General features: G+C 41.0%; 1 protein-coding gene across 1 annotated transcript in view; it reads left to right on the top strand.

The window, feature by feature from the left end:
- The window catches only part of LOC132392978 (uncharacterized), a 39,576-nt gene extending 22,647 nt beyond the window's left edge, over positions 1-16,929 (top strand). Inside the window, exon 2 of the mRNA XM_059967621.1 lies at positions 16,477-16,929. Coding sequence (XP_059823604.1) covers positions 16,477-16,685 — 209 coding nt within the window. The 3' untranslated portion in view covers positions 16,686-16,929. The remainder of the gene's footprint in view (positions 1-16,476) is intronic.
- Positions 16,930-24,677: the final 7,748 nt, after the last annotated feature.

Genomic DNA, 24,677 nt, shown 5'->3' with positions numbered 1-24,677 from the left:
AGTCACCAGATTCAGCATCAGTTATTACCCTACAATCACCAGGTTCAGGAACTGCTATTACGCCACGATCACCAGGTTCAGGAACAGTTGTTACACTGCAATCACCAGGTTCAGGAACAGTTATAACCCTACAATCACCAGGTTCAGGAACAATAATTACCGTACTATTACCAGGTTCAGGAACAGTTGATACCAAATAATTACCACGTTCAGGAACAGTTATTACCCCAGAATCACTAAGTTCAGGTACAGTTATTACGCTACAATCACCAAGGTCAGGAACAGTTATTACACTACAATCACCAGGTTCAGGAACAGTTATGACACTACAATCACCAGTTTCAGTTTCAATTATTACCCGACAATTACCAGGTTCAGGAACAGTTGTTACCCTGCTATCACCAGGTTCAGGAACAGTTGATACCATATAATTACCACGTTCAGGAAAAGTTATTACCCTACAACCACCAGGTTCAGGAACAGTTATTATGCTACAGTCACCAGGTTCAGCATCAGTTATTACCCTACAATCACCAGGTTCAGTGACAGTTGTTACCCTTCAATTAACAGGTTCCGTAACAGTTATTACCCCAGAATTACCAGCTTCAGGAACAGTTATTACTCTACAATCACCAGGTTCAGGAACAATTATTATCCTACAATTACCAGGTTCAGGAACAGTTATTACCCTACCATCACCAGGATCAGGAACAATAATTGCCGTACAATAACCAGGTTCAGGAACAGTTATTACCCTGCTATCACCAGGTTCAGGAACAGTTGATACCATATAATTACCACATTCAGGAACAGTTATTACCCAGAATCACCAGGTTCAGGTACAGTTATTACGATACAATCACCAAGGTAAGGAACATTTATTACCCTACAATCACCAGGTTCAGGAACAGTTATAACCCTACAATCACCAGGTTCAGGAACAATAATTACCGTACTATTACCAGGTTCAGGAACAGTTATTACCCTACAATCACAAGTTTCAGGAACAGTTATTACCCTACAATCACCATGTTCAGGAATAACTATTACCCTACAATTACCAGGTTCAGGAACAGTTATTACCCTACTATCACAAGGTTCAGGAACAGTTGTTACTCTACAATCACCAGTTCAGGTACGGTTGTTAAACTACAATCACCAGTTCAGGTACAGTTGTTAAACTACAATCACCAGGTTCAGGAAAAGTTGTTACCCTAGAATCACCAGGTGCAGGAACAGTTATTATGCTGCAACCGCCAGATTCATGAACATTTATTATCCTACAATTACCAGGTTCAGGTACAGTTATTACCCTACAACCACCAGGTTCAGGAACAGTTATTACCCTACAATCACCAGGTTCAGGAACAGTTGTTACCCTACAATTAACAGATTCAGGAACAGTTATTACCCTGCTATCACCAGGTTCAGGAACAGTTGATACCATATAATTACCACGTTTAGGAACAGTTATTACCCAGAATCACCAGGTTCAGGTACAGTTATTACGATACAATCACCATGGTAAGGAACATTTATTACCCTACAATCACCAGGTTCAGGAACAGTTATAACCCTACAATCACCAGGTTCAGGAACAATAATTACCGTACTATTACCAGGTTCAGGAACAGTTATTACCCTACAATCACAAGTTTCAGGAACAGTTATTACCCTACAATCACAAGTTTCAGGAACAGTTATTACCCTACAATCACCATGTTCAGGAATAACTATTACCCTACAATTACCAGGTTCAGGAACAGTTATTACCCTACTATCACAAGGTTCAGGAACAGTTGTTACTCTACAATCACCAGTTCAGGTACGGTTGTTAAACTACAATCACCAGTTCAGGTACAGTTGTTAAACTACAATCACCAGGTTCAGGAAAAGTTGTTACCCTAGAATCACCAGGTTCAGGAACAGTTATTATGCTGCAACTGCCAGATTCATGAACATTTATTATCCTACAATTACCACGTTCAGGAACAGTTATTACCCTACAACCACCAGGTTCAGGAACAGTTATTACCCTACAGTCACCAGATTCAGCATCAGTTATTACCCTACAATCACCAGGTTCAGGAACTGTTATTACGCCACGATCACTAGGTGCAGGAATAGTTGTTACACTGCAATCACCAGGTTCAGGAACAATAATTACCGTACTATTACCAGGTTCAGGAACAGTTGATACCATATAATTACCACGTTCAGGAACAGTTATTACCCCAGAATCAATAGGTTCAGGTTCAGTTATTACGCTACAATCACCAAGGTCAGGAACAGTTATTACACTACAATTGACAGGTTCAGGAACAGTTATGACACTACAATCACCAGTTTCAGTTTCAATTATTACCCGACAATTACCAGGTTCAGGAACAGTTGTTACCCTGCTATCACCAGGTTCAGGAACAGTTGATACCATATAATTACCACGTTCAGGAAAAGTTATTACCCTACAACCACCAGGTTCAGGAACAGTTATTATGATACAGTCACCAGGTTCAGCATCAGTTATTACCCTACAATCACCAGGTTCAGTGACAGTTGTTACCCTTCAATTAACAGGTTCCATAACAGTTATTACCCCAGAATTACCAGCTTCAGGAACAGTTATTACTCTACAATCACCAGGTTCAGGAACAATTATTATCCTACAATTACCAGGTTCAGGAACAGTTATTACCCTACCATCACCAGGATCAGGAACAATAATTGCCGTACAATAACCAGGTTCAGGAACAGTTATTACCCTGCTATCACCAGGTTCAGGAACAGTTGATACCATATAATTACCACATTCAGGAACAGTTATTACCCAGAATCACCAGGTTCAGGTACAGTTATTACGATACAATCACCAAGGTAAGGAACATTTATTACCCTACAATCACCAGGTTCAGGAACAGTTATAACCCTACAATCACCAGGTTCAGGAACAATAATTACCGTACTATTACCAGGTTCAGGAACAGTTATTACCCTACAATCACAAGTTTCAGGAACAGTTATTACCCTACAATCACCATGTTCAGGAATAACTATTACCCTACAATTACCAGGTTCAGGAACAGTTATTACCCTACTATCACAAGGTTCAGTAACAGTTGTTACTCTACAATCACCAGTTCAGGTACGGTTGTTAAACTACAATCACCAGTTCAGGTACAGTTGTTAAACTACAATCACCAGGTTCAGGAAAAGTTGTTACCCTAGAATCACCAGGTGCAGGAACAGTTATTATGCTGCAACCGCCAGATTCATGAACATTTATTATCCTACAATCACCAGGTTCAGGAACAGTTCTTACCCTGCTATCACCAGGTTCAGGAACAGTTGATACCATATAATTACCACGTTTAGGAACAGTTATTACCCAGAATCACCAGGTTCAGGTACAGTTATTACGATACAATCACCATGGTAAGGAACATTTATTACCCTACAATCACCAGGTTCAGGAACAGTTATAACCCTACAAACACCAGGTTCAGGAACAATAATTACCGTACTATTACCAGGTTCAGGAACAGTTATTACCCTACAATCACAAGTTTCAGGAACAGTTGTTACTCTACAATCACCAGTTCAGGTACGGTTGTTAAACTACAATCACCAGTTCAGGTACAGTTGTTAAACTACAATCACCAGGTTCAGGAACAGTTATTATGCTGCAACCGCCAGATTCATGAACATTTATTATCCTACAACCACCAGGTTCAGGAACAGTTATTATGCTACAGTCACCAGGTTCAGCATCTGTTATTACCCTACAATCACCAGGTTCAGGGACAGTTGTTACCCTTCAATTAACAGGTTCCGGAACAGTTATTACCCCAGAATAACCAGCTTCAGCAAACAGTTATTACCCTACTATCACCAGTTTCATGAACAGTTATTACCCTACAATCACCAGGTTCAGGAACAATTATTATCCTACAATTACCAGGTTCAGGAACAGTTATTACCCTACCATCACCAGGATCAGGAACAATAATTGCCGTACAATTACCAGGTTCAGGAACAGTTATTACCCTACAATCTCCAGGTTCAGGTACAGATATAACGATACAATCATCAAGTACAGCGACTGTTATAACCCTACAATTACCACGTTCAGGAACAGTTATTACCATACAACCACCAGGATCAGGATAAGTTATTACCCTACAATCACCAGGTTCAGGAACAGTTGTTACCCTACAATTAACAGGTTCAGGAACAGTTATTACCCTACAATCACCAGGTTCAGGAACAGTTATGAGCCGAGAACCGCCAGGTTCAGGAACAGTTATTACCCTGCAATCACCAGGTTCAATAACAATTATTACCCTACAATCACCAGGTTCAGGAACAGTTGATACCCTACAATCCCCAGTTTCAGGAACTGTTATTACCCTACCGTCACCAGTTTCAGGAACAGTTATTACCCTAAAATGACCAGGTTCAGGAACAGATATTACCCTACAACCACCAGGTTCAGGAACAGTTATTACCCTACAGTCACCAGATTCAGCATCAGTTATTACCCTACAATCACCAGGTTCAGGAACAGTTATTACGCCAAATCACCAGGTGCAGGAACAGTTGTTACACTGCAATCACCAGGTTCAGGAACAGTAATATCCCTACAATCACCAGGTTCAGGAACAATTATTACCCTACAATCACCAGGTTCAGGAACAATAATTACCGTACTATTACCAGGTTCAGGAACAGTTATTACCGTACTATTACCAGGTTCAGGAACAGTTGATACCAAATAATTACCACGTTCAGGAACAGTTATTACCCCAGAATCACTAGGTTCAGGTACAGTTATTACGCTACAATCACCAAGGTCAGGAACAGTTATTACACTACAATTGACAGGTTCAGGAACAGTTATTATGCTACATTCACCAGGTTCAGCATCAGTTATTACCCTACAATCACCAGGTTCAGGGACAGTTGTTACCCTTCAATTAACAGGTTCCGTAACAGTTATTACCCCAGAATTACCAGCTTCAGGAACAGTTATTACACTACTATCACCAGTTTCAGGAACAGTTATTACCCTACAATCACCAGGTTCAGGAACAATTATTATCCTACAATTACCAGGTTCAGGAACAGTTATTACCCTACCATCACCAGGATCAGGAACAATAATTGCCGTACAATTACCAGGTTCAGGAACAGTTATTACCCTGCTATCACCAGTTTCAGGAACAGTTGATACCATATAATTACCACGTTCAGGAACAGTTATTACCCAGAATCACCAGGTTCAGGTACAGTTATTACGATACAATCACCAAGGTAAGGAACATTTTTTATACTACAATCGGCAGGTTCAGGAACAGTTATGATACTACAATCACCAGTTTCAGTTTCAATTATTACCTGACAATTACCAGGTTCAGGAACAGTTAATACCCTACAATCACCAGTTTCAGGAACAGTTATTACCCTACAATCACCAGGTTCAGGAAAAGTTGTTACCCTAGATTCACCAGGTGCAGGAACAGTTATTATGCTGCAACTGCCAGGTTCATGAACATTTATTATCCTACAATTACCAGGTTCAGGTACAGTTATTAACCTACAATCACCAGGCGTAGGGACAGTTATTACCCTACAATCACCAGGTTCAGGAACAGTTATTACCCTACAATCACCAGGTTCAGGAACAGTTATAAGCCGAGAACCGCCAGGTTCAGGAAGTTATTACCCTGCAATCACCAGGTTCAATAACAATTATTACCCTACAATCACCAGGTTCAGGAACAGTTGATACCCTACAATCACCAGTTTCAGAGAACAGTTATTACCCTACAGTCTCCAGGTTCAGTAACAGTTATTACCCTACAATGACCAGGTTCAGGAACAGTTATAAGCCGAGAACCGCCAGGTTCAGGAACAGTTATTACCCTGCAATCACCCGGTTCAATAACAATTAATAACCTACAATCTCCAGGTTCTGGAACAGTTGATACCCTACAATCCCCAGTTTCAGGAACAGTTATTACCCTACAGTCACCAGGTTCAGGAACAGTTATTATCCTACAATGACCAGGTTCAGGAACAGTTATTACCCTACAACCACCAGTTTCAGGAACAGTTATTACCCTACAGTCACCAGATTCAGCATCAGTTATTACCCTACAATCACCAGGTTCAGGAACTGCTATTACGCCACGATCACCAGGTTCAGGAACAGTTGTTACACTGCAATCACCAGGTTCAGGAACAGTTATAACCCTACAATCACCAGGTTCAGGAACAATAATTACCGTACTATTACCAGGTTCAGGAACAGTTGATACCAAATAATTACCACGTTCAGGAACAGTTATTACCCCAGAATCACTAAGTTCAGGTACAGTTATTACGCTACAATCACCAAGGTCAGGAACAGTTATTACACTACAATCACCAGGTTCAGGAACAGTTATGACACTACAATCACCAGTTTCAGTTTCAATTATTACCCGACAATTACCAGGTTCAGGAACAGTTGTTACCCTGCTATCACCAGGTTCAGGAACAGTTGATACCATATAATTACCACGTTCAGGAAAAGTTATTACCCTACAACCACCAGGTTCAGGAACAGTTATTATGCTACAGTCACCAGGTTCAGCATCAGTTATTACCCTACAATCACCAGGTTCAGTGACAGTTGTTACCCTTCAATTAACAGGTTCCGTAACAGTTATTACCCCAGAATTACCAGCTTCAGGAACAGTTATTACTCTACAATCACCAGGTTCAGGAACAATTATTATCCTACAATTACCAGGTTCAGGAACAGTTATTACCCTACCATCACCAGGATCAGGAACAATAATTGCCGTACAATAACCAGGTTCAGGAACAGTTATTACCCTGCTATCACCAGGTTCAGGAACAGTTGATACCATATAATTACCACATTCAGGAACAGTTATTACCCAGAATCACCAGGTTCAGGTACAGTTATTACGATACAATCACCAAGGTAAGGAACATTTATTACCCTACAATCACCAGGTTCAGGAACAGTTATAACCCTACAATCACCAGGTTCAGGAACAATAATTACCGTACTATTACCAGGTTCAGGAACAGTTATTACCCTACAATCACAAGTTTCAGGAACAGTTATTACCCTACAATCACCATGTTCAGGAATAACTATTACCCTACAATTACCAGGTTCAGGAACAGTTATTACCCTACTATCACAAGGTTCAGTAACAGTTGTTACTCTACAATCACCAGTTCAGGTACGGTTGTTAAACTACAATCACCAGTTCAGGTACAGTTGTTAAACTACAATCACCAGGTTCAGGAAAAGTTGTTACCCTAGAATCACCAGGTGCAGGAACAGTTATTATGCTGCAACCGCCAGATTCATGAACATTTATTATCCTACAATCACCAGGTTCAGGAACAGTTCTTACCCTGCTATCACCAGGTTCAGGAACAGTTGATACCATATAATTACCACGTTTAGGAACAGTTATTACCCAGAATCACCAGGTTCAGGTACAGTTATTACGATACAATCACCATGGTAAGGAACATTTATTACCCTACAATCACCAGGTTCAGGAACAGTTATAACCCTACAAACACCAGGTTCAGGAACAATAATTACCGTACTATTACCAGGTTCAGGAACAGTTATTACCCTACAATCACAAGTTTCAGGAACAGTTGTTACTCTACAATCACCAGTTCAGGTACGGTTGTTAAACTACAATCACCAGTTCAGGTACAGTTGTTAAACTACAATCACCAGGTTCAGGAACAGTTATTATGCTGCAACCGCCAGATTCATGAACATTTATTATCCTACAACCACCAGGTTCAGGAACAGTTATTATGCTACAGTCACCAGGTTCAGCATCTGTTATTACCCTACAATCACCAGGTTCAGGGACAGTTGTTACCCTTCAATTAACAGGTTCCGGAACAGTTATTACCCCAGAATAACCAGCTTCAGCAAACAGTTATTACCCTACTATCACCAGTTTCATGAACAGTTATTACCCTACAATCACCAGGTTCAGGAACAATTATTATCCTACAATTACCAGGTTCAGGAACAGTTATTACCCTACCATCACCAGGATCAGGAACAATAATTGCCGTACAATTACCAGGTTCAGGAACAGTTATTACCCTACAATCTCCAGGTTCAGGTACAGATATAACGATACAATCATCAAGTACAGCGACTGTTATAACCCTACAATTACCACGTTCAGGAACAGTTATTACCATACAACCACCAGGATCAGGATAAGTTATTACCCTACAATCACCAGGTTCAGGAACAGTTGTTACCCTACAATTAACAGGTTCAGGAACAGTTATTACCCTACAATCACCAGGTTCAGGAACAGTTATGAGCCGAGAACCGCCAGGTTCAGGAACAGTTATTACCCTGCAATCACCAGGTTCAATAACAATTATTACCCTACAATCACCAGGTTCAGGAACAGTTGATACCCTACAATCCCCAGTTTCAGGAACTGTTATTACCCTACCGTCACCAGTTTCAGGAACAGTTATTACCCTAAAATGACCAGGTTCAGGAACTGATATTACCCTACAACCACCAGGTTCAGGAACAGTTATTACCCTACAGTCACCAGATTCAGCATCAGTTATTACCCTACAATCACCAGGTTCAGGAACAGTTATTACGCCAAATCACCAGGTGCAGGAACAGTTGTTACACTGCAATCACCAGGTTCAGGAACAGTAATATCCCTACAATCACCAGGTTCAGGAACAATTATTACCCTACAATCACCAGGTTCAGGAACAATAATTACCGTACTATTACCAGGTTCAGGAACAGTTATTACCGTACTATTACCAGGTTCAGGAACAGTTGATACCAAATAATTACCACGTTCAGGAACAGTTATTACCCCAGAATCACTAGGTTCAGGTACAGTTATTACGCTACAATCACCAAGGTCAGGAACAGTTATTACACTACAATTGACAGGTTCAGGAACAGTTATTATGCTACATTCACCAGGTTCAGCATCAGTTATTACCCTACAATCACCAGGTTCAGGGACAGTTGTTACCCTTCAATTAACAGGTTCCGTAACAGTTATTACCCCAGAATTACCAGCTTCAGGAACAGTTATTACACTACTATCACCAGTTTCAGGAACAGTTATTACCCTACAATCACCAGGTTCAGGAACAATTATTATCCTACAATTACCAGGTTCAGGAACAGTTATTACCCTACCATCACCAGGATCAGGAACAATAATTGCCGTACAATTACCAGGTTCAGGAACAGTTATTACCCTGCTATCACCAGTTTCAGGAACAGTTGATACCATATAATTACCACGTTCAGGAACAGTTATTACCCAGAATCACCAGGTTCAGGTACAGTTATTACGATACAATCACCAAGGTAAGGAACATTTTTTATACTACAATCGGCAGGTTCAGGAACAGTTATGATACTACAATCACCAGTTTCAGTTTCAATTATTACCCGACAATTACCAGGTTCAGGAACAGTTAATACCCTACAATCACCAGTTTCAGGAACAGTTATTACCCTACAATCACCAGGTTCAGGAAAAGTTGTTACCCTAGATTCACCAGGTGCAGGAACAGTTATTATGCTGCAACTGCCAGGTTCATGAACATTTATTATCCTACAATTACCAGGTTCAGGTACAGTTATTAACCTACAATCACCAGGCGTAGGGACAGTTATTACCCTACAATCACCAGGTTCAGGAACAGTTATTACCCTACAATCACCAGGTTCAGGAACAGTTATAAGCCGAGAACCGCCAGGTTCAGGAAGTTATTACCCTGCAATCACCAGGTTCAATAACAATTATTACCCTACAATCACCAGGTTCAGGAACAGTTGATACCCTACAATCACCAGTTTCAGAGAACAGTTATTACCCTACAGTCTCCAGGTTCAGTAACAGTTATTACCCTACAATGACCAGGTTCAGGAACAGTTATAAGCCGAGAACCGCCAGGTTCAGGAACAGTTATTACCCTGCAATCACCCGGTTCAATAACAATTAATAACCTACAATCTCCAGGTTCTGGAACAGTTGATACCCTACAATCCCCAGTTTCAGGAACAGTTATTACCCTACAGTCACCAGGTTCAGGAACAGTTATTATCCTACAATGACCAGGTTCAGGAACAGTTATTACCCTACAACCACCAGTTTCAGGAACAGTTATTACCCTACAGTCACCAGATTCAGCATCAGTTATTACCCTACAATCACCAGGTTCAGGAACTGCTATTACGCCACGATCACCAGGTTCAGGAACAGTTGTTACACTGCAATCACCAGGTTCAGGAACAGTTATAACCCTACAATCACCAGGTTCAGGAACAATAATTACCGTACTATTACCAGGTTCAGGAACAGTTGATACCAAATAATTACCACGTTCAGGAACAGTTATTACCCCAGAATCACTAAGTTCAGGTACAGTTATTACGCTACAATCACCAAGGTCAGGAACAGTTATTACACTACAATCACCAGGTTCAGGAACAGTTATGACACTACAATCACCAGTTTCAGTTTCAATTATTACCCGACAATTACCAGGTTCAGGAACAGTTGTTACCCTGCTATCACCAGGTTCAGGAACAGTTGATACCATATAATTACCACGTTCAGGAAAAGTTATTACCCTACAACCACCAGGTTCAGGAACAGTTATTATGCTACAGTCACCAGGTTCAGCATCAGTTATTACCCTACAATCACCAGGTTCAGTGACAGTTGTTACCCTTCAATTAACAGGTTCCGTAACAGTTATTACCCCAGAATTACCAGCTTCAGGAACAGTTATTACTCTACAATCACCAGGTTCAGGAACAATTATTATCCTACAATTACCAGGTTCAGGAACAGTTATTACCCTACCATCACCAGGATCAGGAACAATAATTGCCGTACAATAACCAGGTTCAGGAACAGTTATTACCCTGCTATCACCAGGTTCAGGAACAGTTGATACCATATAATTACCACATTCAGGAACAGTTATTACCCAGAATCACCAGGTTCAGGTACAGTTATTACGATACAATCACCAAGGTAAGGAACATTTATTACCCTACAATCACCAGGTTCAGGAACAGTTATAACCCTACAATCACCAGGTTCAGGAACAATAATTACCGTACTATTACCAGGTTCAGGAACAGTTATTACCCTACAATCACAAGTTTCAGGAACAGTTATTACCCTACAATCACCATGTTCAGGAATAACTATTACCCTACAATTACCAGGTTCAGGAACAGTTATTACCCTACTATCACAAGGTTCAGGAACAGTTGTTACTCTACAATCACCAGTTCAGGTACGGTTGTTAAACTACAATCACCAGTTCAGGTACAGTTGTTAAACTACAATCACCAGGTTCAGGAAAAGTTGTTACCCTAGAATCACCAGGTGCAGGAACAGTTATTATGCTGCAACCGCCAGATTCATGAACATTTATTATCCTACAATCACCAGGTTCAGGAACAGTTGTTACCCTGCTATCACCAGGTTCAGGAACAGTTGATACCATATAATTACCACGTTTAGGAACAGTTATTACCCAGAATCACCAGGTTCAGGTACAGTTATTACGATACAATCACCATGGTAAGGAACATTTATTACCCTACAATCACCAGGTTCAGGAACAGTTATAACCCTACAATCACCAGGTTCAGGAACAATAATTACCGTACTATTACCAGGTTCAGGAACAGTTATTACCCTACAATCACAAGTTTCAGGAACAGTTATTACCCTACAATCACAAGTTTCAGGAACAGTTATTACCCTACAATCACCATGTTCAGGAATAACTATTACCCTACAATTACCAGGTTCAGGAACAGTTATTACCCTACTATCACAAGGTTCAGGAACAGTTGTTACTCTACAATCACCAGTTCAGGTACGGTTGTTAAACTACAATCACCAGTTCAGGTACAGTTGTTAAACTACAATCACCAGGTTCAGGAAAAGTTGTTACCCTAGAATCACCAGGTGCAGGAACAGTTATTATGCTGCAACTGCCAGATTCATGAACATTTATTATCCTACAATTACCACGTTCAGGAACAGTTATTACCCTACAACCACCAGGTTCAGGAACAGTTATTACCCTACAGTCACCAGATTCAGCATCAGTTATTACCCTAGAATCACCAGGTTCAGGAACTGTTATTACGCCACGATCACTAGGTGCAGGAATAGTTGTTACACTGCAATCACCAGGTTCAGGAACAATAATTACCGTACTATTACCAGGTTCAGGAACAGTTGATACCATATAATTACCACGTTCAGGAACAGTTATTACCCCAGAATCAATAGGTTCAGGTTCAGTTATTACGCTACAATCACCAAGGTCAGGAACAGTTATTACACTACAATTGACAGGTTCAGGAACAGTTATGACACTACAATCACCAGTTTCAGTTTCAATTATTACCCGACAATTACCAGGTTCAGGAACAGTTGTTACCCTGCTATCACCAGGTTCAGGAACAGTTGATACCATATAATTACCACGTTCAGGAAAAGTTATTACCCTACAACCACCAGGTTCAGGAACAGTTATTATGCTACAGTCACCAGGTTCAGCATCAGTTATTACCCTACAATCACCAGGTTCAGTGACAGTTGTTACCCTTCAATTAACAGGTTCCATAACAGTTATTACCCCAGAATTACCAGCTTCAGGAACAGTTATTACTCTACAATCACCAGGTTCAGGAACAATTATTATCCTACAATTACCAGGTTCAGGAACAGTTATTACCCTACCATCACCAGGATCAGGAACAATAATTGCCGTACAATAACCAGGTTCAGGAACAGTTATTACCCTGCTATCACCAGGTTCAGGAACAGTTGATACCATATAATTACCACATTCAGGAACAGTTATTACCCAGAATCACCAGGTTCAGGTACAGTTATTACGATACAATCACCAAGGTAAGGAACATTTATTACCCTACAATCACCAGGTTCAGGAACAGTTATAACCCTACAATCACCAGGTTCAGGAACAATAATTACCGTACTATTACCAGGTTCAGGAACAGTTATTACCCTACAATCACAAGTTTCAGGAACAGTTATTACCCTACAATCACCATGTTCAGGAATAACTATTACCCTACAATTACCAGGTTCAGGAACAGTTATTACCCTACTATCACAAGGTTCAGTAACAGTTGTTACTCTACAATCACCAGTTCAGGTACGGTTGTTAAACTACAATCACCAGTTCAGGTACAGTTGTTAAACTACAATCACCAGGTTCAGGAAAAGTTGTTACCCTAGAATCACCAGGTGCAGGAACAGTTATTATGCTGCAACCGCCAGATTCATGAACATTTATTATCCTACAATCACCAGGTTCAGGAACAGTTCTTACCCTGCTATCACCAGGTTCAGGAACAGTTATTACCCTGCTATCACCAGGTTCAGGAACAGTTGATACCATATAATTACCACGTTTAGGAACAGTTATTACCCAGAATCACCAGGTTCAGGTACAGTTATTACGATACAATCACCATGGTAAGGAACATTTATTACCCTACAATCACCAGGTTCAGGAACAGTTATAACCCTACAAACACCAGGTTCAGGAACAATAATTACCGTACTATTACCAGGTTCAGGAACAGTTATTACCCTACAATCACAAGTTTCAGGAACAGTTGTTACTCTACAATCACCAGTTCAGGTACGGTTGTTAAACTACAATCACCAGTTCAGGTACAGTTGTTAAACTACAATCACCAGGTTCAGGAAAAGTTGTTACCCTAGAATCACCAGGTGCAGGAACAGTTATTATGCTGCAACCGCCAGATTCATGAACATTTATTATCCTACAACCACCAGGTTCAGGAACAGTTATTATGCTACAGTCACCAGGTTCAGCATCTGTTATTACCCTACAATCACCAGGTTCAGGGACAGTTGTTACCCTTCAATTAACAGGTTCCGGAACAGTTATTACCCCAGAATAACCAGCTTCAGCAAACAGTTATTACCCTACTATCACCAGTTTCATGAACAGTTATTACCCTACAATCACCAGGTTCAGGAACAATTATTATCCTACAATTAGCAGGTTGAGGAACAGTTATTACCCTACCATCACCAGGATCAGGAACAATAATTGCCGTACAATTACCAGGTTCAGGAACAGTTATTACCCTACAATCTCCAGGTTCAGGTACAGATATAACGATACAATCATCAAGTTCAGCGACTGTTATTACCGTACAATTACCACTTTCAGGAACAGTTATTACCATACAAACACCAGGATCAGGATAAGTTATTACCCTACAATCACCAGGTTCAGGACCAATTGTTACCCTAGAATTAACAGGTTCAGGAACAGTTATTATGCTACAGTCACCAGGTTCAGCATCTGTTATTACCCTACAATCAACAGGTTCAGGGACAGTTGTTACCCTTCAATTAACAGGTTCCGGAACAGTTATTACCCCAGAATAACCAGCTTCAGCAAACAGTTATTACCCTACTATCACCAGTTTCATGAACAGTTATTACCCTACAATCACCAGGTTCAGGAACAATTATTATCCTACAATTACCAGGTTCAGGAACAGTTATTACCCTACAATCTCCAGGTTCAGGTACAGATATAAAGATACAATCATCAAGTTCAGCGACTGTTATTACCCTACAATTACCACGTTCAGGAACAGTTATTACCATACAACCACCAGGATCAGGATAAGTTATTACCCTACAATCACCAGGTTCAGAAACAGTTGTTACCCTACAATTAACAGGTTCAGGAACAGTTATTACCCTACAATCACCAGGTTCAGGAACAGTTGTGAGCTGAGAACCGCCAGGTTCAGGAACAGTTATTACCCTGCAATCACCAGGTTCAATAACAATTATTACCCTACAATCACCCGGTTCAGGAACAGTTGATACCCTACAATCCCCAGTTTCAGGAACTGTTATTACCCTACCGTCACCAGTTTCAGGAACAGTTATTACCCTAAAATGACCAGGTTCAGGAACAGTTATTACCCTACAACCACCAGGTTCAGGAACAGTTATTACCCTACAGTCACCAGATTCAGCATCAGTTATTACCCTACAATCACCAGGTTCAGGAACAGTTATTACTCCACGATCACCAGGTGCAGGAACAGTTGTTACACTGCAATCACCAGGTTCAGGAACAGTAATATCCCTACAATCACCAGGTTCAGGAACAATTATTACCCTACAATCACCAGGTTCAGGAACAATAATTACCGTACCATTACCAGGTTCAGGAACAGTTAATACCCTACTGTCACCAGGTTCAGGAACAGTTGATACCGTATAATTACCACGTTCAGGAACAGTTATTAACCCAGAATCACTAGGTTCAGGTACAGTTATTACGCTACAATCACCAAGGTCAGGAATAATTCTTACACTACAATCGACAGGTTCACGAACCGTTATGACACTACAATCACCACTTTCAGTTTCAATTATTACCCGACAATAACCAGGTTCAGGAACAGTTATTACCCTACAATCACTAGGTTCAGGAACAGTTATTACCCTACAATCACCAGTTTCAGGAACAGTTATTACCCTACAATCACCAGGTTCAGGGACAGTTGTTACCCTACAATTAACAGGCTCAGGAACAGTTATTACCCTACAATCACCAGGTTCAGGAACAGTTATAAGCCGAGAACCGCCAGGTTCAGGAACAGTTATTACCCTGCAATCACCAGGTCAATAACAGTTATTACCCTACAATCACCACTTTCAGGAACAGTTGATACCCTACAATCACCAGTTTCAGGAACAGTTATTACCCTACAGTCACCAGGTTCAGGAACAGTTATTACCCTACAATGACCAGTTTCAGGAACAGTTGTAAGCCGAGAACCGCCAGGTTCAGGAACAGTTATTACCCTGCAATCACCAGGTTCAATAACAATTATTACCCTACAATCACCAGGTTCAGGAACAGTTGATACCCTACAATCCCCAGTTTCAGGAACAGTTATTACCCTACAGTCACCAGGTTCAGGAACAGTTATTACCCTAAAATGACCAGGTTCAGGAACAGTTATTACCCTACTACCACCAGGTTCAGGAACAGTTATTACCCTACAGTCACCAGATTCAGCATCAGTTATTACCCAACAATCACCAGGTTCAGGAACAGTTATTACCCTACAATCACCAGGTTCAGGAACAATAATTACTGTACTATTACCAGGTTCAGGAACAGTTATCATCCTTCTATCACCAGGGTCAGGAACAGTTGATACCGTATAATTACCACGTTCAGGAACAGTTATTACCCCAGAATCACTAGTTTCAAGTACAGTTAGTACGCTACAATCACCAAGGTCAGTAACAGTTATTACACTACAATTGACAGGTTCAGGAACAGTTATTACCCTACAATCACCAAGGTCAGGAACAGTTATTACACTACAATCGACAGGTTCAGGAACAGTTATGACACTACAATCACCAGGTATAGGGACAGTTATTACCCTACAATCACCAGGTTCAGGAACAGTTGTTACCCTACAAACTCCAGGTTCAGGTACATTTATTACAATACAACCACCAGGATCAGGATAAGTTATTACCCTACAATCACCAGGTTCAGGAACAGTTATTATCCTACAATTACCAGGTTCAGGAACAGTTATTACCCTACAATCACAAGGTTCAGGAACAGTTGTTACGCTACAATCACCAGTTCAGGTACTGTGGTTAACCTGCAATCACCAGGTTCCGGAAAAGTTGGTACCCTAGAATCACCAGTTGTAGCAACAGTTAATATGCTTCAAACGCCAGGTTCAGGAACATTTATTACCCTACAATTACCAGGTTCAGGTACAGTTATTACCCTACAATCACCAGGGATAGGGACAGTTATTACCCTACAATCTCCAGGTTCAGGTATAGTTATTACGATACAATCATCAAGTTCAGGAACTGTTATTACCCTACAACCCCCAGGTTCAGGAACAGTTATTACCCTACAATCACCAGGTTCAGGAACAGTTGATACCATACAATCACCAGGTTCAGGAACAGTTATTACCCTACTGTCACCAGGTTCAGGAACAGTTATTACCCTTCAATGACCAGGTTCTGGAACTGTTATTACCCTACAAACCCCAGGTTCAGGAACAGTTATTACCCTAAAATCACGAGGTTCAGCATCAGTTATTACCCTACAATCGCCAGGTTCAGGGACAGTTGTTACCCTTCAATTAGCAGGTTCAGGAACATTTATTACCCTACAATTACCAGGTTCAGGTACGGTTATTACCCTACAATCAACAGGTACAGGGACAGTTATTACCCTATAATCACCATGTTCAGGAACAGTTATTACCCTACAATCTCCAGGTTCAGCATCAGCTATTACCCTACAATCACCAGGTTCAGGGACAGTTGTTACCCTTCAATCACCAGCTTCAGGAACAGATATTACCCTACAATCACCAGGTTCAGGAACAGTTATTACCCTACAGTCACCAGGTTCAGGAACTGTTATTACCCTACAACCCCCAGGTTCAGGAACAGTTATTACCCTACAATCTCCAGGTTCAGCATCAGCTATTACCCTACAATCACCAGCTTCAGGAACAGATATTACCCTACAATCACCAGGTTCAGGAACAGTTATTACCCTACAGTCACCAGGTTCAGGAACTGTTATTACCCTACAACCCCCAGGTTCAGGAACAGTTATTACCCTACAATCACCAGGTTCAGCGACAGTTGATACCCTACAATCACCAGGTTCAGGAACAGTTATTACCCTACAGTCACCAGGTTCAGGAACAGTTATTACCCTTCAATGACCAGGTTCAGGAACTGTTATTACCCTACAAACCCCAGGTTCAGGAACAGTTATTACCCTAAAATCACGAGGTTCAGCATCAGTTATTACCCTACAATCACCAGGTTCAGGTACAGTTGTTACCCTTCAATTACCACGTTCAGGAACAGTTATTAACCCAGAATTACCAGGTACAGGTACAGTTATTACCCTACAATCACCAGTTATAGGGACAGTTATTACCCTTCAATCAACAGTTTCAGGAACAGTTGTTACCCTACAATTAACAGGTTCAGTAACAGTTATTATCCTACAATCACCAGGTTGAGGAACAGTTATTAGCCGAGAACCGCCAGGTTCAGGAACAGTTATTACCCTACAATCACCAGTTTCATGAACAGTTATTACCCTACAATCACCAGGTTCAGGAACAATTATTATCCTACTGTCACCAGTTTCAGGAACAGTTATTACCCTACCATCACCAGGTTCAATAACAATTAGTACTCTACAATCACCAGGTTCAGGAACAGTTCATACCCTACAATCACCAGGTTCAGGAACAGTTATTACCCTACAGTCACCAGGTTCAGGAACAGTTATGACCCTACAATGTCCAGGTTCAGGTACAGTTATTGCCCTACAGCCACCAGGTTTAGGAACAGTTATTACCCTACAATCACCAGGTTCAGCATCAGTTATTACCCTACAATAAACAGGTTCTGAGGCAGTTGTTACCCTTCAATTAACAGGTTCAGGAACAGTTAATAACCCAGAATTACACGTTTGAGGAACAGCTTTTACCCTACAAACACCAGTTTCAGGAAAAGTTATTGCCCTACAATCACCAGGTTAAGGAACAATTATTACCCTACTAGCACTAGGTTCAGGAACAGTTATTAACCTACCATCACCACGTTCAGGAACAATAATTACTGTACAACTACTAGGTTCAGGAACAGTTATTACCCTACAATCACAAGGTTCAGGAACAGTTATTACCCTACAACCACCAGGTTCAGGAACAGTTATTACCCTACAGTCTCCAGGTTCAGGAACAGTTATTACCCTACAATGTCCAGGTTCAGGAACAGTTATAAGCCGAGAACCGCCAGGTTCAGGAATAGTTATTACCCTGCAATCACCAGGTTCAGCGACAGTTGATACCCTACAATCACCAGGTTAAGGAACAGTTATTACCCTACAGTCACCAGGTTCAGGAACAGTTATTACCCTTCAATGACCAGGTTCAGGAACTGTTATTACCCTACAAACCCCAGGTTCAGGAACAGTTATTACCCTAAATTCACGAGGTTCAGCATCAGTTATTACCCTACAATCACCAGGTTCAGGTACAGTTGTTACCCTTCAATTACCACGTTCAGGAACAGTTATTAACCCAGAATTACCAGGTACAGGTACAGTTATTACCCTACAATCACCAGTTATAGGGACAGTTATTACCCTTCAATCAACAGTTTCAGGAACAGTTGTTACCCTACAATTAACAGGTTCAGTAACAGTTATTATCCTACAATCACCAGGTTGAGGAACAGTTATTAGCCGAGAACCGCCAGGTTCAGGAACAGTTATTACCCTACAATCACCAGTTTCATGAACAGTTATTACCCTACAATCACCAGGTTCAGGAACAATTATTATCCTACTGTCACCAGTTTCAGGAACAGTTATTACCCTACCATCACCAGGTTCAATAACAATTAGTACTCTACAATCACCAGGTTCAGGAACAGTTCATACCCTACAATCACCAGGTTCAGGAACAGTTATTACCCTACAGTCACCAGGTTCAGGAACAGTTATGACCCTACAATGTCCAGGTTCAGGTACAGTTATTGCCCTACAGCCACCAGGTTTAGGAACAGTTATTACCCTACAATCACCAGGTTCAGCATCAGTTATTACCCTACAATAAACAGGTTCAGAGACAGTTGTTACCCTTCAATTAACAGGTTCAGGAACAGTTAATAACCCAGAATTACACGTTTGAGGAACAGCTTTTACCCTACAAACACCAGTTTCAGGAAAAGTTATTGCCCTACAATCACCAGGTTAAGGAACAATTATTACCCTACTAGCACTAGGTTCAGGAACAGTTATTAACCTACCATCACCACGTTCAGGAACAATAATTACTGTACAACTACTAGGTTCAGGAACAGTTATTACCCTACAATCACAAGGTTCAGGAACAGTTATTACCCTACAACCACCAGGTTCAGGAACAGTTATTACCCTACAATCACCAGTTTCAGCATCAGTTATTACCCTACAATAACCAAGTTCAGAGACAGTTGTTACTCTACAATCACCAGTTCAGGTACAGTTGTTAACCTACAATCAACAGGTTCAGAAAAAGTTTTAATGCTAGAATCACAAGATGCAGGAACAGTTATTACCCTACAGTCACCAGTTTCAGGAACAGTTATTACCCTACAATCACCAGTTTCATGAACAGTTATTACCCTACAATCACCAGGTTCAGGAACAATTATTATCCTACTATCACCAGGTTCAGGAACAGTTATTACCCCAGAATCACTAGTTTCAAGTACAGTTAGTACGCTACAATCACCAAGGTCAGTAACAGTTATTACACTACAATTGACAGGTTCAGGAACAGTTATTACCCTACAATCACCAAGGTCAGGAACAGTTATTACACTACAATCGACAGGTTCAGGAACAGTTATGACACTACAATCACCAGGTATAGGGACAGTTATTACCCTACAATCACCAGGTTCAGGAACAGTTGTTACCCTACAAACTCCAGGTTCAGGTACAGTTATTACAATACAACCACCAGGATCAGGATAAGTTATTACCCTACAATCACCAGGTTCAGGAACAGTTATTAGCCGAGAACCGCCAGGTTCAGGAACAGTTATTATCCTACAATTACCAGGTTCAGGAACAGTTATTACCCTACAATCACAAGGTTCAGGAACAGTTGTTACGCTACAATCACCAGTTCAGGTACTGTGGTTAACCTGCAATCACCAGGTTCCGGAAAAGTTGGTACCCTAGAATCACCAGTTGTAGCAACAGTTATTATGCTTCAAACGCCAGGTTCAGGAACATTTATTACCCTACAATTACCAGGTTCAGGTACAGTTATTACCCTACAATCACCAGGGATAGGGACAGTTATTACCCTACAATCTCCAGGTTCAGGTATAGTTATTACGATACAATCATCAAGTTCAGGAACTGTTATTACCCTACAACCCCCAGGTTCAGGAACAGTTATTACCCTACAATCACCAGGTTCAGGAACAGTTGATACCCTACAATCACCAGGTTCAGGAACAGTTATTACCCTACTGTCACCAGGTTCAGGAACAGTTATTACCCTTCAATGACCAGGTTCTGGAACTGTTATTACCCTACAAACCCCAGGTTCAGGAACAGTTATTACCCTAAAATCACGAGGTTCAGCATCAGTTATTACCCTACAATCACCAGGTTCAGGGACAGTTGTTACCCTTCAATTAGCAGGTTCAGGAACATTTATTACCCTACAATTACCAGGTTCAGGTACGGTTATTACCCTACAATCAACAGGTACAGGGACAGTTATTACCCTATAATCACCATGTTCAGGAACAGTTATTACCCTACAATCTCCAGGTTCAGCATCAGCTATTACCCTACAATCACCAGGTTCAGGGACAGTTGTTACCTATGAATTAACAGGTTCAGGAACAGTTATTAACCTACAATCACCAGCTTCAGGAACAGATATTACCCTACAACCCCCAGGTTCAGGAACAGTTATTACCCTACAATCTCCAGGTTCAGCATCAGCTATTACCCTACAATCACCAGCTTCAGGAACAGATATTACCCTACAATCACCAGGTTCAGGAACAGTTATTACCCTACAGTCACCAGGTTCAGGAACTGTTATTACCCTACAACCCCCAGGCTCAGGAACAGTTATTACCCTACAATCACCAGGTTCAGCGACAGTTGATACCCTACAATCACCAGGTTCAGGAACAGTTATTACCCTACAGTCACCAGGTTCAGGAACAGTTATTACCCTTCAATGACCAGGTTCAGGAACTGTTATTACCCTACAAACCCCAGGTTCAGGAACAGTTATTACCCTAAAATCACGAGGTTCAGCATCAGTTATTACCCTACAATCACCAGGTTCAGGTACAGTTGTTACCCTTCAATTACCACGTTCAGGAACAGTTATTAACCCAGAATTACCAGGTACAGGTACAGTTATTACCCTACAATCACCAGTTATAGGGACAGTTATTACCCTTCAATCAACAGTTTCAGGAACAGTTGTTACCCTACAATTAACAGGTTCAGTAACAGTTATTATCCTACAATCACCAGGTTGAGGAACAGTTATTAGCCGAGAACCGCCAGGTTCAGGAACAGTTATTACCCTACAATCACCAGTTTCATGAACAGTTATTACCCTACAATCACCAGGTTCAGGAACAATTATTATCCTACTGTCACCAGTTTCAGGAACAGTTATTACCCTACCATCACCTGGTTCAATAACAATTAGTACTCTACAATCACCAGGTTCAGGAACAGTTCATACCCTACAATCACCAGGTTCAGGAACAGTTATTACCCTACAGTCACCAGGTTCAGGAACAGTTATGACCCTACAATGTCCAGGTTCAGGTACAGTTATTGCCCTACAGACACCAGGTTTAGGAACAGTTATTACCCTACAATCACCAGGTTCACCATCAGTTATTACCCTACAATAAACAGGTTCAGAGGCAGTTGTTACCCTTCAATTAACAGGTTCAGGAACAGTTAATAACCCAGAATTACACGTTTGAGGAACAGCTTTTACCCTACAAACACCAGTTTCAGGAAAAGTTATTGCCCTACAATCACCAGGTTAAGGAACAATTATTACCCTACTAGCACTAGTTTCAGGAACAGTTATTAACCTACCATCACCACGTTCAGGAACAATAATTACTGTACAACTACTAGGTTCAGGAACAGTTATTACCCTACAATCACAAGGTTCAGGAACAGTTATTACCCTACAGTCTCCAGGTTCAGGAACAGTTATTACCCTACAGTCACCAGGTTCAGGATCAGTTATTACCCTACAATGTCCAGGTTCAGGAACAGTTATAAGCCGAGAACCGCCAGGTTCAGGAATAGTTATTACCCTGCAATCACCAGGTTCAGCGACAGTTGATACCCTACAATCACCAGGTTCAGGAACAGTTATTACCCTACAGTCACCAGGTTCAGGAACAGTTATTACCCTTCAATGACCAGGTTCAGGAACTGTTATTACCCTACAAACCCCAGGTTCAGGAACAGTTATTACCCTAAAATCACGAGGTTCAGCATCAGTTATTACCCTACAATCACCAGGTTCAGGTACAGATGTTACCCTTCAATTACCACGTTCAGGAACAGTTATTAACCCAGAATTACCAGGTACAGGTACAGTTATTACCCTACAATCACCAGTTATAGGGACAGTTATTACCCTTCAATCAACAGTTTCAGGAACAGTTGTTACCCTACAATTAACAGGTTCAGTAACAGTTATTATCCTACAATCACCAGGTTGAGGAACAGTTATTAGCCGAGAACCGCCAGGTTCAGGAACAGTTATTACCCTACAATCACCAGTTTCATGAACAGTTATTACCCTACAATCACCAGGTTCAGGAACAATTATTATCCTACTGTCACCAGTTTCAGGAACAGTTATTACCCTACCATCACCAGGTTCAATAACAATTAGTACTCTACAATCACCAGGTTCAGGAACAGTTCATACCCTACAATCACCAGGTTCAGGAACAGTTATTACCCTACAGTCACCAGGTTCAGGAACAGTTATGACCCTACAATGTCCAGGTTCAGGTACAGTTATTGCCCTACAGCCACCAGGTTTAGGAACAGTTATTACCCTACAATCACCAGGTTCAGCATCAGTTATTACCCTACAATAAACAGGTTCAGAGACAGTTGTTACCCTTCAATTAACAGGTTCAGGAACAGTTAATAACCCAGAATTACACGTTTGAGGAACAGCTTTTACCCTACAAACACCAGTTTCAGGAAAAGTTATTGCCCTACAATCACCAGGTTAAGGAACAATTATTACCCTACTAGCACTAGGTTCAGGAACAGTTATTAACCTACCATCACCACGTTCAGGAACAATAATTACTGTACAACTACTAGGTTCAGGAACAGTTATTACCCTACAATCACAAGGTTCAGGAACAGTTATTACCCTACAACCACCAGGTTCAGGAACAGTTATTACCCTACAATCACCAGTTTCAGCATCAGTTATTACCCTACAATAACCAAGTTCAGAGACAGTTGTTACTCTACAATCACCAGTTCAGGTACAGTTGTTAACCTACAATCAACAGGTTCAGAAAAAGTTTTAATGCTAGAATCACAAGATGCAGGAACAGTTATTACCCTACAGTCACCAGTTTCAGGAACAGTTATTACCCTACAATGACCAGGTTCATGAACAGTTATTAACCTACAACCACCAGGTTCAGGAACAGTTATTACCCTACAATAACCAGGTTCAGAGACAGTTGTTACCCTTCAATTAACAGGTTCACGAACAGTTAATACCCCAGAATTACCCGTTTCAGGAACGGCTTTTACCCTACAATCACCAGTTTCAGGAAAAGTTATTGCCCTACAATCACCAGGTTCAGGAACAATTATTATCCTACAATTACCAGGTTCAGGAACAGTTATTACCC

The sequence above is a fragment of the Hypanus sabinus genome, chromosome 4 (genome assembly GCF_030144855.1).
Source record: "Hypanus sabinus isolate sHypSab1 chromosome 4, sHypSab1.hap1, whole genome shotgun sequence".
Classification (NCBI taxonomy): domain Eukaryota; kingdom Metazoa; phylum Chordata; class Chondrichthyes; order Myliobatiformes; family Dasyatidae; genus Hypanus; species Hypanus sabinus.
This window is presented reverse-complemented; position numbering and strand designations above follow the sequence as displayed.